This window comes from Megascapheus bottae, chromosome 3 (assembly GCF_031878675.1).
Source record: "Megascapheus bottae isolate mThoBot1 chromosome 3, mThoBot2.hap1, whole genome shotgun sequence".
NCBI lineage: Eukaryota > Metazoa > Chordata > Mammalia > Rodentia > Geomyidae > Megascapheus > Megascapheus bottae.
The window spans coordinates 71,374,508-71,392,086 of NC_143511.1; the positions used below are offsets into that span (position 1 = coordinate 71,374,508).

General features: G+C 39.7%; 1 protein-coding gene across 1 annotated transcript in view; it reads right to left on the minus strand.

The window, feature by feature from the left end:
- Positions 1 to 11,782: 11,782 nt before the first annotated feature.
- Positions 11,783 to 17,579, minus strand: part of Svep1 (sushi, von Willebrand factor type A, EGF and pentraxin domain containing 1) — a 152,536-nt gene continuing 146,739 nt past the window's right edge. The window contains exons 47-48 of the mRNA XM_090330416.1: positions 15,910 to 16,003; positions 11,783 to 12,457 (exon numbers count right to left, since the gene is read on the minus strand). Of these exons, the coding sequence (XP_090186542.1) occupies positions 12,436 to 12,457; positions 15,910 to 16,003 (116 nt within the window). The 3' untranslated portion in view covers positions 11,783 to 12,435. The remainder of the gene's footprint in view (positions 12,458 to 15,909; positions 16,004 to 17,579) is intronic.

Consider the following 17,579-nt stretch of genomic DNA (forward strand, 5'->3'; position numbering starts at 1 on the left):
TTTATTTTTCACAGTTGGGTGTATTTATGTTGGTCAAGTACATTATGTCTATAACAACTGAAGAGTACAGGAATAATATTCAAAATAATTTAACAACCCAAGTGGCTTGGTACCGATCAATCAGAATGAACAGTGTATGTCCATCTTTTAGCTGGTTGTGCTGCAAAATATTAATTTTTTTGTGGGTCATGGGGCTTGAACTTGGACTGGGCACTGTCCCTGAGCTCTTCCGCTCAAGGCTACTGCCCTACCGCTGGCCCTGGCATTGTCTCTGAGCTCTTCCCATTTTCTAGAGGTTAATTGGAGATAAGAGTCTCAGATTCTTTTGTGCCTGGGCTGGCTTTGAACCTTGATCCTCAGATCTCAGCCTCCTGAGTAGCGAGGATTACAGGCGTGAGCCACCCTACTGCATCCCTGAGATATTAATTCTTTTAGTTGTTAGATATGGGGGAGGGAACAAGGTATCCTAGAGGAGGGACTAGTTTCAATAACTTACCACATGGCATGACCATCCCTGTGTTTATCAACTAAACCTCAGCCTTTTCTTTTCTTTTTTTGTCAGTCCTGGGGATTGAACTCAGGGCCTGGCCACTGACCTTAAACACTTTTTTTTTAAAAATTGTAATTAATAGAAGGGTTACACTTTCTTCTGCTTTTCAGCAAGGAGATGAGTGGTTAAGGAAGCAGTGGAACCACAAGATAAATGGAAAGTTTTATTGCTAAAGAAACCCGTCCCAGGTATTGTGTGGACAAGAAGAAATTCTTCCTTTATTGTCAAAGCATCAGTCCCCTGACAGAGACAGAAACATGGGGACTAAAACACAATAACAAAATAAGACTATATTATATGTGAGATATCAGCGAGATAAACCAACATAGAAATATTTTACAGCCTCTAATAATATTAAGCAACCCAACTTGTTAAAAGGAAAAAAAGTGTACAGCTGTAATTTTGAATATGTTATTTAATTGCTTTATTGTCCACAAAGCTTCCATTACATATGTGAGATCTTATGTATATAAAATCTAAATTGCTGGAGCCCTACTACGGTTTTTACCTGAAACAAGTAAGAAAGTGAAAATGAATAAAAATGGGAGCTCTATTTATTCTCGAAACATGGTCTTTGAACTTTTCAATGTGATTCTTAATGAAGAATAAAACCAAGTTAAAAATGTTAAAAAAAATAGAAGGGTTACAGTTGTATTCGCCAGATAGAAGGTGTATTACTTCACATACATTGATACCCCTTCTCATGTTTTTGTCCCCATTTCCCTTACCCCACCCCCTCCCCTTATCTTGTTTTCCCCCCTTCCCTTTCCTATTTCAACTAAACAAATAATGGTATATACAACATACCAGATAACAAGGTAAGATACTGTAACAATATGAGAATAACAAAGGGACAACAAAAGAGATATGAGGTAACATAGTACATTAAGAACAACAATCCCGCATTATATGGCTCTTGTTTCCATATCCTGGAGGTCCTTTCATTTAGTCTCATCCTATATGGCCTAATGTATCTAGGTTTTGAGCTATTGTAATCCTCTGCTAGAAGAGTCCAAGGTTTTTACTAATTATTACAAATGAGGGAAACCATTGAGTCGATATTCCTTTGGATCTGGCTTACTTCACTTAATATGATTTTTTTGTCCTTGGACACTTTTTGCTCAAGGCTAGTGCTCTACCACTTAAGCCACAGTGCCACTTCTTTCTTTTTCTGAGTATGTGGTATTGAGGAATCAAACCCAGGGCTTCAAGCATGCTAGGCGAACATTCTACCACTAGGCTGTACTCCCTGCCCAAACCTTTTCTGCCAATGATAAATATTACAACATCACTTCCAAACACACCAAGTGGTTCCACACCAACACTGAGAAGGAGTTATTCATCAGCAAGGAAAACAATTATTCAATGTTTCTTTGGAAATGTAGTCCTGAAATGGAGCTCCTCAATGGAATTTTAGCCTTCAGGGATTCCTTTACTCTTAGAAAAGAAAACTACTAATTTCCTTGGGCAAAGGCTGAGTCTGGATAGGGCGGTCAGGAGCTCTCCTTAATGGCCATAGAAGTTGTGGGGATTGTGGGTATACCGAGTACTCACTGTAATTAGTATGGAGAAGAAGCCAAACACACTCAAAGACAAAACTGAAAAAGATCATTCTCACATATCACCCAGTCTCTGCTATGTGCATTAGTGGAGGTGAATGCATTTCTTGAAATGTAGAAAGGGGCTATGTCAAGAGCAGCCTTTTCCACAGATGGGTTCCTTACTAGCTTGGCAAGGATTTCCATTATGGGACAAATTTTGCCAGCCTGGCACAAAATTCTGGCCTGAGCTTTTGTGGCCTGTCTGTGGTGGTACATTCAGGCACTGTGATCACGGTAAGGATAAATGTGGATATTGCCTTTTCTCAGACAGAAAGCACACGAGCATAGAAACAGAGGTCTGGGAAATGTTGGTCTCTTTGTAGAGAGGTACTTAGAACTGAGAGCAGGGAGGTGTGACAAAAGGGTTTAGCTTAGAAAATGACTCAGAAAACCTGTTCTAGGAAACAGAAGTGGATTAAAGTGAGCTGTTGACTAAACTAAGGCCCTGGAGACCACATAGGAAGCAATGTATTCTAATCTAGTTAGCTCTTTCTTTCTTAAAAGATTTCTTTGTGGTTGTTGTTTTCTTTCTATTATCAAGGAAGACAGAAATCTTTACTGACTTTCTGTATTATCTCTAATTTCCGCAGGGGGCTTCCAGTCTCTCACAATGCTTCTTGTAGACTTCTAATAGTTAACTATGTTGTTTTTTTTTAAAGAAAAAATTCTTTGTAATCATGTAATCTCTTATGAAGTAGTCTTTTCACTCAAATATGTTTGTCTCACCCATGTTTTTCTGGAACACAGATGTTCCTCCAGTTGAGCTGGGCTCGTCCGTTGCTAACAGGCTTAGATCAAGTAATGGGTGTGTCTCAGAGGTGTTTCTGGATGAGATCAACATTTGAATCTGTATAGTCAGTGACTTGTTCTCCATATTCTGAATGGGCCTTCCCTGTACACTGATGGCCCAAAGAGAACATAAGGCCAAGGAAGGAGGAATTCACTGGCTTTACCTACCTACCTACCTACCTACCTACCTACCTACCACCTACCTACTGCTACCTGAACTGAGCATCTCTTTTCCTGCCCTTGGGGTGGGGCTATACTATCAGCTCCCTTGATTCTTAGCCCCTTAACTCAGAATAAGTTACATTACTATGTATCCTGAGTCTATAGCTTACAGATGGAAGACTGTAGGATGTTTTACTTTTCATAATTCCATCATTCAATCTCTCATAATTCATTTACACCAAACACACACACATACACACATACACACACAAACACACACACACACACGAGTTCTGTTTCCCTGGAGAATCTTGACTAGTCCATCTACCAATAGTCTACATGGCTTCAGTCTGACCTGTGATCAGATGTGATGACCCCAAAATCTATTGTAAAAAATTACCTCATTTAAAATATATGTAGTTCTGATTTTTTTTCCTTGAAGGGAACCATAACTGTTGATTGGTTCAAACCTACACAAATCTGACAAATTGCTTATCTAACAATGGAGCTAAGACAATTCAGTCTGCCCTCTTCATTGAGTTATGAGGACCAAATGTGAATGCCTATGGAAATTGGTTTTGTTAGCTATGAGTGTAAGAAAAGAAAAAGAGCAGAAAGGTAAAGTCAACAGATGAACAGGTTTTATTTTGTAGGAAAGCCTGGGAAAGTCAATCAAGTCTTCTTCAGCTAGGCTGAAGGGGAAATGGTGCACCCCTCCCTCCATCCCCAACTGGGTTGCAACCAGGATCCCTTTAAATATTAGGCAGGAAAAGTAAAGTCAGGCGAGGTAGATGGAAGCAGGGTAAAGGGAGAGATGACAGCAAGGGCAGTTCTAAGACATGACTGTGGGGTTAGGGGGGAGGAGAAGTCACATTCCATCAATGAAGTACTCAAACAATGCATGGGATTATTCTTGTCCTGCATTTGACACTAAGCTAATTGCCATTCGGCACCTTTACTGGGGTAAAAAGAGAAATGATGTAGTTAAGATATTGAGAAGTTGAATGGGATCTATGTCTTAAGTTTATTGATACGGAGATCTTCATGGCTTATTGAGGGAAAAATCTTCTTTCAGCTTTTGACGATGCTATTTCATTATATAGGAGTAAAAGAATTCAGATAGAGCACGTGACTCTTTAGTTATGTTCTCTCTCTTGTAAAATCTTTTTTCTTTGTACGTATACGCAGGTTCAGTCTTCTAGAAGTTATTGGATGAGTGGGTATACAGATAGATCTCTTGTCCTGTCTGGACTTTAGCCACATCATTCCTTTGAGTGATGCCCCTTGGAGCACTGCACCTGCTCATCTAATTTTGGAACATTTTGTGCAGGATGACAGAAATGAATCCAAGCCTGTAATTCTTAGTTTGCCTAAGAACCATTCTGGGGCCAAAACACCTTGTAGGAGCTTCCTTTGGTGATTTGTTAGTCACCTAGTTTTGTCACCTAGGAACAGTTTAGTGATAATGATAGCTAGCTAGCATTGTAACTTATCTGCTCTCCTTGAGATTGTAATGGAAGAGAATCTAAACTTGCTTCAGGAAGGAAGGAAGACAGGCCATTGTTCACCTTCTTCCTGATTAATGATGTATCACTCTGATTCAATCCCTTACTTTCTGAGACGTATTATTTTTTAAATCTGAAAATCAAGAGAGGCCCTGTCCTTAAAGGTCTGAAGGATGTTACTAGGGCCCCTTGTCCTGGTTACGAGATCTCCGAGATTCCTTGCAATTGTGCTGGTGCTGTTCATGGAGATGACTTGTGATCCTTACTGAGCTGGAGCAGGCACATTGCGTGGAAGGGACAAGAGCAGAAGGAAGGCATGTCAGAGGAACATGTAAGGAAGAATGATCTTATCAGCAATAGGAAGACAAAGAAGGGTGTAAGTTGTACTCCAGTTACTGTTGCCAAAAGACAGGCCTATAGGGCATGTGTTTATGTGAGTCACAGGGGGATGGGTGACGAGCTAAGACTGGGTGGAGAGGGTACTTGGTGTGAAAGTGGATGCGCTTATTGTAAAATGCATCTCAGGAAAGAGGAACTTCTAGCCAACTCCTGAGTTCATCACTCAGCTAGTAGAAAAACCAATGGTGGCTGGGGAGACAGGGCAGGGTTGGGGGCTTAGCGTGGCATTCGCTACAACTCCCACAGACACACAAGGATGCTTAGGACAGAGCCTTTTTCAAATTAGGTTTGCAAGGAAACGTATGCATACATATGTGTATATGAAGCATGAAGATGGGCTTTGCCTTCTTTTTTTTCCCCTGTAGAGCCAGGGAAAAGTTACCTGATGACAGGAGAACAAGAGTATGAAGGAAGGAGCAGGGTGGCTTCCTGTTGTTGCCCATGAGTATTTGAACTAGGTGGGATTATCAGCTGGATGACCCAGAAGCCTGGGGAGGACCCAGAAGTCGTTCTTGTTCCACACTTCCAGGAGACACCTCAGGACCCAGGACTTTGCCCTATTAACCCAGAGGCACTCTGTTACTATGCTTTGGACATCTATTGTTAGGTTCTGTAGTTTGGGGCCTATTCTAGTTCAAGTGTAGCAAGCTGGGAAATGATTTAATATCAAAGTCATGAATTGAATTGTTAGGGATAGAAGGAATGTGTGTGTATGCATATATATTAATATTTAAGAGTGCTTTTGAATATGTGAACACCCCCCCACACTGCACAATATATTCATTCTATAACTGAATATCCACCTAGATTTCTATGTTCCAATAACTGGCATTGTTAACTGGTAGGAATCCTGGAACAGGGGAAGATGGGCTGATGCCCACCTCCTGGCTCAGCTGGCTTTGGTGCAGTGAGGGAAGTGTTGATTGGTAGAAAGAAGAGAGTAGGGTGGGGATTACTGGAGGGAGGTTATGTGGGAACTAGTAGATAGATGAATAACTTCTATTTCTTCTCAGGATGAGAACCCGGCTTATTCAGACACCAAAAGCCATTCATCACGAGGTCTTCTCAGTGTTGCAATGATGACTTACAGAACGTTTTGGGCTGTTCCTTCAACATCACCTGAAGTAATTGGGTGGGACTCTCCCATAAACCAAAGCTGCTTTGTGATTAGCACCAGTGTCTTTTCTCTCCTTAACTCGCCTCTCTCCTCTCTCCTCTCTTCTCTTCCCTCCCTCTTCTTTCTCCCTTCCCGTCTCCTTTTTTTTCAGTTTCCTCCTGTTTCCCCTTCTCTCTCCTCTCCTCCTAATTCATCTTCCCTCCTCCTCAGGTCAAAAAGCTGCTTTAGGAGTATTTCTTCTGTGTATTTCATAGATCCTCAGTCATAGCTCTTGGGAAGAATGTGGTGTAGCAGAGAAATAAAGGCAGGCAGAGCTTGCTGGTATTCTGTGGTCTGTGCCTCAGTCCGTTCTTTCAGTTTTTTCTAGATTCTTCATGATCTTTGCTGAAAGGCTACACTTGAATTTCTACAAACATAAATCCACTTGAACACTGTGCTGGGAAACTGACAGGATCCAGCGGGCATCATGACAGGAGAAATGTTGGTGATTCAGAAGGATCAGCATGTAGCTAGACAGGCTGGGACTTGGGAGGGTGGAGTGAACTCACCCTCTTGAAAATGGTGTCTTGAGAAGTGGATAGGAAAAGATCTCTGGGTGGCGAGAGAAGTATGTGACAGACCCCCAAACAGCCTGGGTGGCTTTCTAAAGCGGCTGGTTTTTCACAAAACCTAAGGACCCAGACATACTATGCTCATGATCATTTTACCTGTTCTGCTTGCTGTTTACTGTGGCCTTGAATGGTTGCTTAGAGGAAGGGGGAAAAAGGTTCAAAGTTGCTGTCATTGCCAGAAGGTCAGTCAGGAGAGAACAAGGAGCTGTGATCCTCTCAAAGAAAGCAACATTGCTGTTGCTATGTGGGTTGCTAAGGAAGGCAACTCATGTACCGTGGCTGGTACACTTGAGATATTGTAAATATCTGTCTCTTACCTGAAGGAACCCAGAAAGTACAAGGATATACTGTAAAATACATTGATTGCTTTAATAGTTGATGGAAACAATGCCTTAAGCAACTCCTGGTAAACACAAATGGGTCAAAACAACCTGGTGGTATCTCTTGGTAGCAGTTGCTGAGTCCTTATAAAACTGTTAATTGTCTTGAGGTGAACTCTTCTTTAGAAATTTCTGAAATTATATTTAAACAAAGCTAAATGGAAAGATGGATGATATATGCTAGTGTATATGTCAAGTTAATTATATTTATATAAACACATTGCTGTGGGGCTACTACTTCAACTGACTTTTATGAATAAGATTACCTTTATGAATAGGACAGTAAATTTACAAATATAAGAATGATGTGCCATTTATTTATTTATTTATTTATTTATTGAGACAAGGTCTTATTATGCAACTTAGGTTAGTGTCAACTTATAACTCCCCTGCCTTAGCATCATCCTGAATGCTAGAATTACAGATGTGAACTCTGGCTCTAAAAGTAGTATGTCATCATTAAAAATAAACCAGACAACCGGCTCAATCTTCTAATCCTAGCTATGAAGGAGATCTGAGGATCATGGCTAAAAGCCAGCCTAGGCAAACACATCTAGGAGACTTCTAATCCCATTTAACCACCAGAAAACCAAAAATGGAGCTGTGGGTTAAAGTGGCAGAGCTCTAGTCTTGAATAAAAGAACTCAGGGACAGTACTCTGGTATGGAGTTCAAGCCCCATGACCAACAAAGAAAAAGCCAGTCATAAAAGAAAGAATTGAATAGAAGATAAAATCCATTAGAGTTCCATGTCCTAAGGAAAATCATGAATAGAGATTGATAAATCTTTTTATGTATACTGAATATGCTTATTTTTAGGAAACTCGGAACATAATTAGGCACATTTTATATTCTATTTTCAATTGAAAACAGTCTGCCATCATGACTTTTCATGTCATTAAAAGTGTGTTAATACACTCACAAAATGTTTTTTGTATCCATTAGTTTCATAAATTCTGATTTACATAACCAATTCCAGGGCTTTTGGCAGGTGTTTATATAAATAATGCACATAAATATGTACTGACAAACCATATTGTTTTATGGTTTTTTTTTTGGTCAGTCAAAAGATTACTGAACAGGTATATATGCATGTTTTAAAAGTTTTTTTGAGTCTGGCTTGTTTTGCTTAATATAATTTTTCCCTAGTCTTCTCCTTTCCCACTACATATATATGTATATATATATATATTTCAGACCCAAATAAACACAGATGACAGCTTCCCTCATTTGTAATAACTAGAATATGTCTATGATATTCTTAGCAGAGGATCAGTGACTCAATAGCTGAGTGCAAATGGACATATAAAATGAAGCTTATCTAAATGAACTGCAAAAAATGGAAACAAGAGGTTTTTATGATGCACTGCTTGCAGGCATCTCTTTTTTCACCCTTTCCCCCCTTTGGTTTATTCCCTGTTACCATTGTTATTGACTTCTGTCTTGTATATATGTTTATCTGAGGTATATAAATATTCTACCACTTGAGTCACAATCTCAGCTCTGATTTACATTTTAGTAGTGCTTATTTTCAATCAGTATTTATTCTTTAATGAATTCCTTTTCATAACTAAAACATTTTCTTAGTACATCTGTTAAATCATACCTTAAAATGTTCTCATTTTATCCTGGGTGTTTTGCTTGGTTTTAAAATTTGGTAATGTTTGGCTTGAGAAATTTCCACATTTTATTATCAGTTTGTTTCTTCTACAGAGCTCTAAAATGTTTTATAATACAATCATCATTAAAGTACATAGTTTAGTGGTTTTTAGTATATTCACACAGTTGTGCAACCATAAAAATTATCTAACTGAAGAAAAATTTACCATTGAAGGAAAATTTACCAATCCTATGTCTCACCCACCACTTCCCATTTCCCTCCACTTATTTCTATCCCTATAGATTTGTTTCAATGTATAAATTGAAGCCTTTTATTTTATTTTATTTTGCTGGGCTTCTCTCATTTAGCCTATTGTTTTCAAGGTCCACAACCCAAATGTCCATTTTCAAATGAATTAATGAACAAAAAATGACTATCCAATCAAGAAAATATTCAGGCCTTACAGACGCCGATGGCTCATGCCTGTAATCCTAGCTACTCCAGAGGCTGCCATCTGAGGATGGAGGTTCAAAGCCAGCCTGGGCACAAAAGTCTGTGAGACTCTTATCTCTAATTAACCACTGGAAAACTAGAAGTGGCGTACTGTGGCTCAAAGTGGTACAGTGCTAGCAACAAAAGAAAAAAGAAAATATTCAGCCACAACAGAATAAGGAACTAGTAACACTACAGTATGGATGAGCTTCATGGGTTTTCTTAAACTCGGACTCCTTATTTTTCGAGACATTACTACACAAGCATCTATATTTTCTTTCTCCCTCTTTTTTCTTTCGTTCTTTCTTTTTTTGTGGGTCACAGGGCTTGAACTCAGCCTGGGCATTATCCCTGAGCTTTTCATCTCAAGGCTACCACCCTACCCATGAGCCAAGCCCCACTTCCTGTTTTTTTAGAGGTTAATTGAAGATAAGAGTCTCAGATCCTTTTGTGCCTACACTGGCTTTGAACCTCAATCCTCAGATTTCAGCCTCCTGAGCAGCTAGGATTACAGGCATGAGCCACCACACCTGGCTAAGCATCTATACTTTCCATTTTTTTTTTCTTTTGGCAGGTCTTGGGGCTTGAACTCTGAACCTGGGCGCTGTTCCTCAGCTCTTCTGATCAAAGCTAGCACTCTATCATTTGAGTCATAGCACCACTTCCAGTTTTCAGATGGTTAATGGAGTTAAGAGTCTCACAGACTTTTGTGCCTAGGCTGGCTTTGAACTGTGACCCTCAGATCTCAGCCTCCTGAGTAGCTAAGATTACAAGCATGCGGCACCACACCCAGCTTATAGTTTCTAATTTTTAAGATTTGAGTGTTTACGTTGAACTTATTAACTGGGAGAGATTTTGTGCACAGTGAGAGGCGAGGATGTAAATTGATACTCCTCCCCTCCCCCCAGTAATAAATTGTTGGAGTCCAGCATGTTGAATAATTTTCCCATTTCCTCTGATGTAATGAGGCTGGCCTGAGAACTCTGTTCTTCCAGCTCTCTCTGAGATAAGGAATAGTTTTGGCCCGTGGGGCTCAGTTGCTGTGCCTGGTACTTGTCCCTGTGTTTGTGCTTTGAGGTGCCCATTTGCTGCTATAGGCCAGACACAGAGAGACAGGGAATACTGGGCCAAGCCTGCTCTTGGGAGACAGAGCTCTCCTCTGGTGGTTTCTTGAGCATTTCCAAGAATTACACTGCAATCTTCTAAGTCTAAGACAATTCCACTCAACCTTCTTTCCTTTTTCTCTCCTTGAGGTCAGGCCTATGATGAATTTGTGCTTGAGTTAGGATCTTGAACATCCTGTAAAGTTGTATTAGAGGCTTGGTGTTCAGCTTGGGGATCTGCTGGAAGCTGGTGAGACCTTTGGGAGGCAGGGCCTAGTTGGGGGATGGCAGGTCACAGAGGATAGTGCTCTTGAAGGGGAGGCTAGCACCCTGGCACATCTCTTCCACCCTTCACTCCCTGCCAACACAGCCAAGTGAGTATGGACTGGAACTATGATCCAAAACAAAGCTTTTCCTGTAGAATGTTAATCGTGTCAGGCATTTTGTAATAGTGAGAGAGGGTTGACTAATACAAGCCAGCCAATTCCTACTTTCTTCCAACATGGTTTCTTTCGTAAGCATTTCCTCTAATTCATTTATTGATTGTCTAATCCTGTCTTGGCCTCTTTTTATTTATTTATTTTTTGAGGACCCCCTGCTACCAGTGCAGGCCCTTTATATCTTCAGTTGTCTCACACGCCTCAGGATCTGCTTATAGATGATGTTTCACTGAGACATATTATTCTGGCTCTTTATAAGTAATATAATCTTAATATTATTTTTCTGCACGTCCTGGGGCTTGAACACAGGGCCTGAGCACTATCGTTGGGTTTTCTCAAGACTAGCACTCTATCTCGCAGGCCACCACGCCACTTCTGGCTTTTTCTATGTGTGTGGTACTGAGGAATCGAACCAGGTCTTTGTGCACTCTCTCATTAGGCCAAACTTCTGGCCCCTTAACATTCTTTTCTGATGTGTTATTTAGAAATCTATCCTATTTAGAAAATATAACAAAGAACGAGGAATAATGGTTACTTTAGCCATAGAAATACCACTATACTAGGAACTTATTTTGAGTGAGTTTATTTATACTAGGGACTTATTTTGAGTGATTTTTTTTTCAGTTCCTACTTAAACTGGAAACATTTAGAATTCTCTTTATATTCTTTTCCATATTTGGTATTTCTTAATATGGCTAAATTATATTTTGAATCTAAGGGCTGAACTAGCCTGTGAACTTATGGCAAATTCCAGATACTCTTTATTGTTAACATTCGCTTATAATATAGTTTATTGCAATAAATCAAAAGTGAAGTCTTTGGACTTTAATCTCTGTGTAATAATGGCATGCCAAGACTTGCAATACCTTATAGACAGCAGAGGAAATTGAAGCAGTGAGTTGCAATAAGGCCTGAGTACAGGCTTACTATTAATTGCTCAGTTATTAGACTTCTCTGATGTCACTGGGAGAAGGTAAGGGAGCACACTAATTTGGGAAACTGCCATCTTGTTTCCTCCGGCTCCTATTGAGCTACAGCTTTCCAAATGCTAGGAGAGGAATAATCTAGCCCCCAACCCAACATCAGTTCAGAATTATTTGTTTAGAGGACTGAGCCCAACAGTTGCTCTATGTTTAAATAAAAGGAATCCTTTATTGGGGAACATATTGTAAAGACAATGGGAGTAGAAAAAAGGGTTCTCTTTCATTTTTATAAATGCTTGGTATACTACATGTAATCATGTGTTATCCTACCAGTGTAGATGGAAAACTGTGAGTCCTCTTAATTGTGCCCTGACCACCTCAGAAAATGGCACTACCCAGCCAAATATTATTTAGTAGCAAAATATATTTTAATGGAAAAATCATCTTAAGTAACTGAATAAAAATGTGTTCCAGAAACTTTCCCAATGGACAGCAGAGTATGTACATTTCATGAAGATGGAGTAGCATCTATCTAGTATAATTTTTATATAGAAAATACAGGCACATTTAAAAACAGAAACATGTAAGAAAGGATGCCATGAGGAATAACAAAATATATCACCAAATTAAAGAAGAAGTCAACCTCAAATAACATGTTTACTAAAGCAAACAAGCCCCAGCACCATGGTGGACTTCCTTGGTGTAAGTTCCAGGGGCCTTAGGAGCTGTCGGGAAGAGAGGATCCTGCTTTGGGAGTGTGGTGACTAAAAGCCAGTCCTTCTTTTCCTGGAGGAAAACAAAACAAAAGGAAAGAAAAACATTCAAAAGACTGAACCAAGGAAGTAAGAACTTGTGGGGGTGCTGACTGGAATATCGCATTATTTGCCATGGGGTTTGTAGGGATGGGAGGATCACGTGGAGAATAAGATCTGAGAAGAAGGACACCTACATTTTTCTTCTGGCCAGTCCTGGGGCTTGAACTCAGGGCCTGAACACTGTCCTTGGGCTTTCTTCAAGGCTAGCGCTCTACCACTTGTGCCACAGCACTACTTCCAGTTTTTTCTATGTATGAGGTACCGAGGAATTGAACTTGGGTCTTTTTGTGTATGCTAGGCAAACACTCTACCATTAGGCCAAACTCCCGGCCCAGGAGACCTACATTTTAGTCTCCCTCCTGTTACTAGCTTCCTTTGTGAAACCCTTCTCATCTGAAAAGTGAAGTATTTGGACTTCCTGAGTCTAAATGTCTCTTAGAGCACTAGTAATCTGCAACCTTTAGTAACGATGTCTGTTTAGAATCAATTTTGGGAAGAGATCAGAGGAAACATAACTTCTTTCTTAAGACTCAACTAAGATTGAACAAGCTCAGGTTTGTCTTACTTATCGCTAGAGAAGATTCCAGGTTAAGAAACTTGCTAGAGTCAACAAGGCAATTATGCTCTCTTCCTGTTACTCACATCCAGAAATGGCTTTCTTGTCATAAAACATTTATTGAGTATGTAGTTTGGTGCCTACACATAGACTGATTGCATAGTCCTTAAGATACTCAGAATTGTAGGAGAGAAGGAAAACAACTATTACCGGCCTCACCTGCCCTTCACCCAATGCCTTACCAAAATTACCCTTGGTACAACTTGTCCTTACCTGCTGGGCCCTGGGATAAAGCTGGATCAATCAGTCCTTTCTCTGGATTTGTAAACTAGGGCAGTGTATGAATGTCTCTAGATATTGCATGATGCTATATAAAATGTGCAATTTATGGTCAGTTCTGTCCTATGCAAACTGACCAGCAGAGAAAACTACTCTGCGGGGGGAGCGGGCAGGGGAGGAGAGGGTGAATCAGCGCTTGCAGAGAGGAGATGAAGCAGGCGATAGTGGGGCTTGGATGGTTGAGTCCCCAGTTCTGCTCCTTCTGATGTTCTATCTAGTGATTTCTCTGTCTTGGGATTGCATGCAAATCCCTCTACAGGGAGGGACGAGCATCTTAATTGACTTAGGTCTCCTAGAAGAATGGATCACAGTATAAATAGCCTGTCTGATCCAGTTGATGGCATTAGGCTTTCCTTAAGTGTGTGATATAGCTTTCCACGTCATTTGCCATAATTTTTCTGTAATTTTCATCTCAGGCTTTTGAATAATTTAAGGGTATGTTAGAAATATATGTATAGAAGCTCTTAACTGCCCTTACTCCATGGTAGGGGAGTGTGACTACAGAAACATTTCCATGTTAGGGAACCATGCAAGCCCTAGTTTCCATTTTCTTTATCTGTAACATATAAAATGTAAAGTTCTAGGAAAGTCAAAAATGCTTTCTGATCTTTTCTGAGTCTCTGTTTTGTTTTCCTCCCTCTCTGAATGCTTCTGAATGCATTTGTTCTCCAAAGTTCCCTCTAGAGTGTAGTGATCTGTAATCTTTCTGTAAAGGTAGCATACACTGGAGATAATGCAAGAAAAATTCACTGGCAAAGACTGATTTTTTAATTATAATTTTAATAGCTTTCATTTCTTTGCAAGTTGACATTGACATTCCAGTAAAAATGATTCACCAGCAAATGGGAAAATAAAAATTGACTTCATCTAGCTGAATTTTCTGCTTTAAAAGTGAATCTGACAATGTCCATTTAATTTTAGTTTTCCTACAACACAGGGATTAAATCTTCAGGATGTAATGCAGTATGTATATTGAAAGTCTTACACTGGCATTAATAATTTTCTAACACTGTAACATTTGTAAGGAAAGTGTCTGAATATTTAACTGAGTTTATCCATGAAATAGACTACAAAGTACTTTCTGAGCTTTAAACAGGTACAATTTTAAAACTATTTTCCTGTGGACTTATTTTTTTATTGTATTTTATTGTCAGGATAATGTATAAAGGGGATACAGTTACATTTGTCAAGTGGTGGGTCCATTACTTCCTGAACCTTAATACCCCTTCTCATGTTTTTGTCCCCCTCTCCCTCCCCCACCCTTCCCAGTCATCCTGTTTCTGTGGACTTATTTTGATGGTAGTCTTTTCTCTAATCAGAAATGAGAAACCAACAAATAGAACATAATGTGCCATAAATTTTCTTGTAAGTCAATGAACTAGTGAATATATAAACTAAAAATACAAGACCAAAAATATTTGGCTTGAGGAAAAAATATTTCTTGCCAATTTCAATACTATCTTTTTTTTTTTTTTTTGCCAGTCCTGGGCTCGGGCTCAGGGCTTGAGCACTGTCCTTGGACTTTCTCAAGGCTAGCACTCTACCACTCGAGCCTCAGCACCACTTCCGGCTTTTTGCTATGTACGTGGGGTACCGAGGAATCAAACCCAGGTCTTCGTACATGCTAGGCAAGCACTCTACCACTAGGCCAAACTCCCGGCCCCACAATACTATCTTTTATCATACCCAATCGCTTAAACATCTAGTAGGCAATGTTCCATAAACTATTATTTATTTTACATCCTTGCAATTTCTGTCAAAAATTTGTTTACTTAGCTGGGTGAGGTGGCTCATGACTGTAACCCCAGTTACTCAGGAGGCTAAGTACTGAGGACTGAGGTTCAAAGCCAGCCTGGGCAGAAAAGGACCTCAGAATCTTATTTCCAATTAACCTCTAGAAAATGGGAAGTGGCTTGGCTCAAGGGTAGGGTGGTAGCCTTGAGCTGAAGAGCTCAGGGACAGCGCCCAGGCTGAATTCAAGCCCCATGACCCACCTACACACAAAAAAGTGTTTACTTATGTATTTACTTCCTCCCTTGCTCCCTCCTTCCCTTTTGTCTCTGTCTCTGTCTCTCTCTCTCTTTCTCTTTTCCTTTCTCTTCATTTCTTTCATTTTCTTGTGATAAAATTTGGATCAGTATATTGATACAGAAAATTACAAGTTGAAGCATGGTTGGACTATATAATGAGAACTTATCTAAAAAAAAACCTTTGAAAACAAACAAAAACAATAAAATAAAACACATGGAATGGAATGTTTCACAAATTCATACTATTTTTGAACACATTAATCTCTCTATTCCAATATTTGTACCTGTGCTACTAAAGTGAGCCATGAGCCCAATGACTGAACTAACATTATTGTGATTATTTTTAGCTTTGGTGTTAGTTCAGATTTAAAGAGTGTATTTGGGAATATAAAATGCATGCACTAATACTAGAGATACCTTCTGGTTCTAGAGATGGCTTATCTTGACTTTCAACCCTGATATTATAGATAAACATTAATTTATTTGGGGTTGCCTTACCTGGAGCAGTCGTGTCCTGTCCAAGCTGAAAGGCAATGGCAACGGTTGGGTCTCACGCATTTTCCACCATTTAAGCAAGGAGACTGGCAAGTAGCTGGGATGAAGAAAAATTCATTTACTTAATGGGTATTTAAAAATTCTAAAGATGTCCATAGAGGCTTGTGGGAAAAGGTCTCCCTCTATTTCCTGGTGAGGCCTACCCCTATTTCTCATATACTTTTTTCCCCTTAATTTATGCAACTTGGCACTATTTTGGACTATAATTTTTTCATATACTTAGATTGTGAATCTCTTAATGGAGCAAGCATTTAACTCTCTGAGTGATTGTATAATTAGGCTAGAAACCAACTTTGATGATAATAAATCAGGCTCACAGATTGTTTAACATAATAGATGATTCAAACACAAGCCCTTTGTGCATCTAGGAGATGCACTTGCATGGCTTTTTATGAGTTCTGATTGGAATGAGACTAAACCTAAAATGGTTCAAAAGCAGCTATAGATGAAACTCTGAGAGAACACTGAAAATTTATGACACAGACATCTTCTCTCACAAATCTAGTCTCATAACTAAGCTCTGTATCTGCTTGAATTTATTTGTTAAAAAACCTGAGGTTGCTTAGATATGATGATGTCCTAATATCAGAAGGGTTAACACATCAAAGACACAAGAGAACGCCTTATAGGAAGAAAATAAAATTCCTGCTCAGGAAAGTTGGAAAAGTAAACCAGTTCAGTTTCATGATAGCCCCAAGAAGGTAACAGCCTTTTCTAGATGAAAAACTCATCTTTGATGAGATAGAAATCAATATCATTTCTATAGCTGTTTGTTCCTAAAATATACCCAGTGCTTGCTAGACAAATATCAGGCATGAGATAAGCAGAATGAAAAGGAGAAGAAAGGAGACATGAAATATCATCTTTCCCTTGGAGGTACACTCTTGGTAAAGTAGGGAATAAAATCAACTTAGATCACACTCATTTGCAATAAGAAAGGGAAGAAACAAACTCAGATCTAGCAAGAGAATCAAGGAGCTAAGAAAATACAAATACATCTAATCAATGGCGCTATAAATTGTCTATAACACCACAGATATGGAACGTGAGAAATTAGGCTACTGTGATAAAGAAATAAGTCTGAAAATAAAAGGAAACTCAGGCAGGAATGTGGAGGTGGATAAGGTTGAAATGGGTAGAGGAAAGAGCGAAGCTATGAGATGGGTGGTCAGGGAGAATTTGCTCAGAGCACAGTAGAGAGGGTCATTACCACAGACAGGGTCAAAGAGTAATGGCAAGATAGGAATTGGGTTGTGCTTTAGCTGAGTGGAAACACCTTCCCTGTCACAAGAATTTAGGTGAGATGTAGAGACAATATACAAGCATGCTAAGTTCTCAAAGACACGTGCAAAAGCAGTACAGTGATGTTTGGCCTGGCAGTGGAGGCATGGAAGGCATCTAACAATGGGTCATGTTTGGCCATGATCCAGAGGTCTCTACCAGTTGGTGACAGAAGGTTAGCACAGGATGTGAGGAAGGGAAAAAGACATTGGTGACCTCAGATAAAGAGGGGGGGGGGGTGCTGGTGGCTCACGTTATTCAGGAAACTGAGATCTGAGGATCATGGTTCAAGCCAGGCCAGGCAGGAGAGTCCATAAGACTCTTATCTCCAA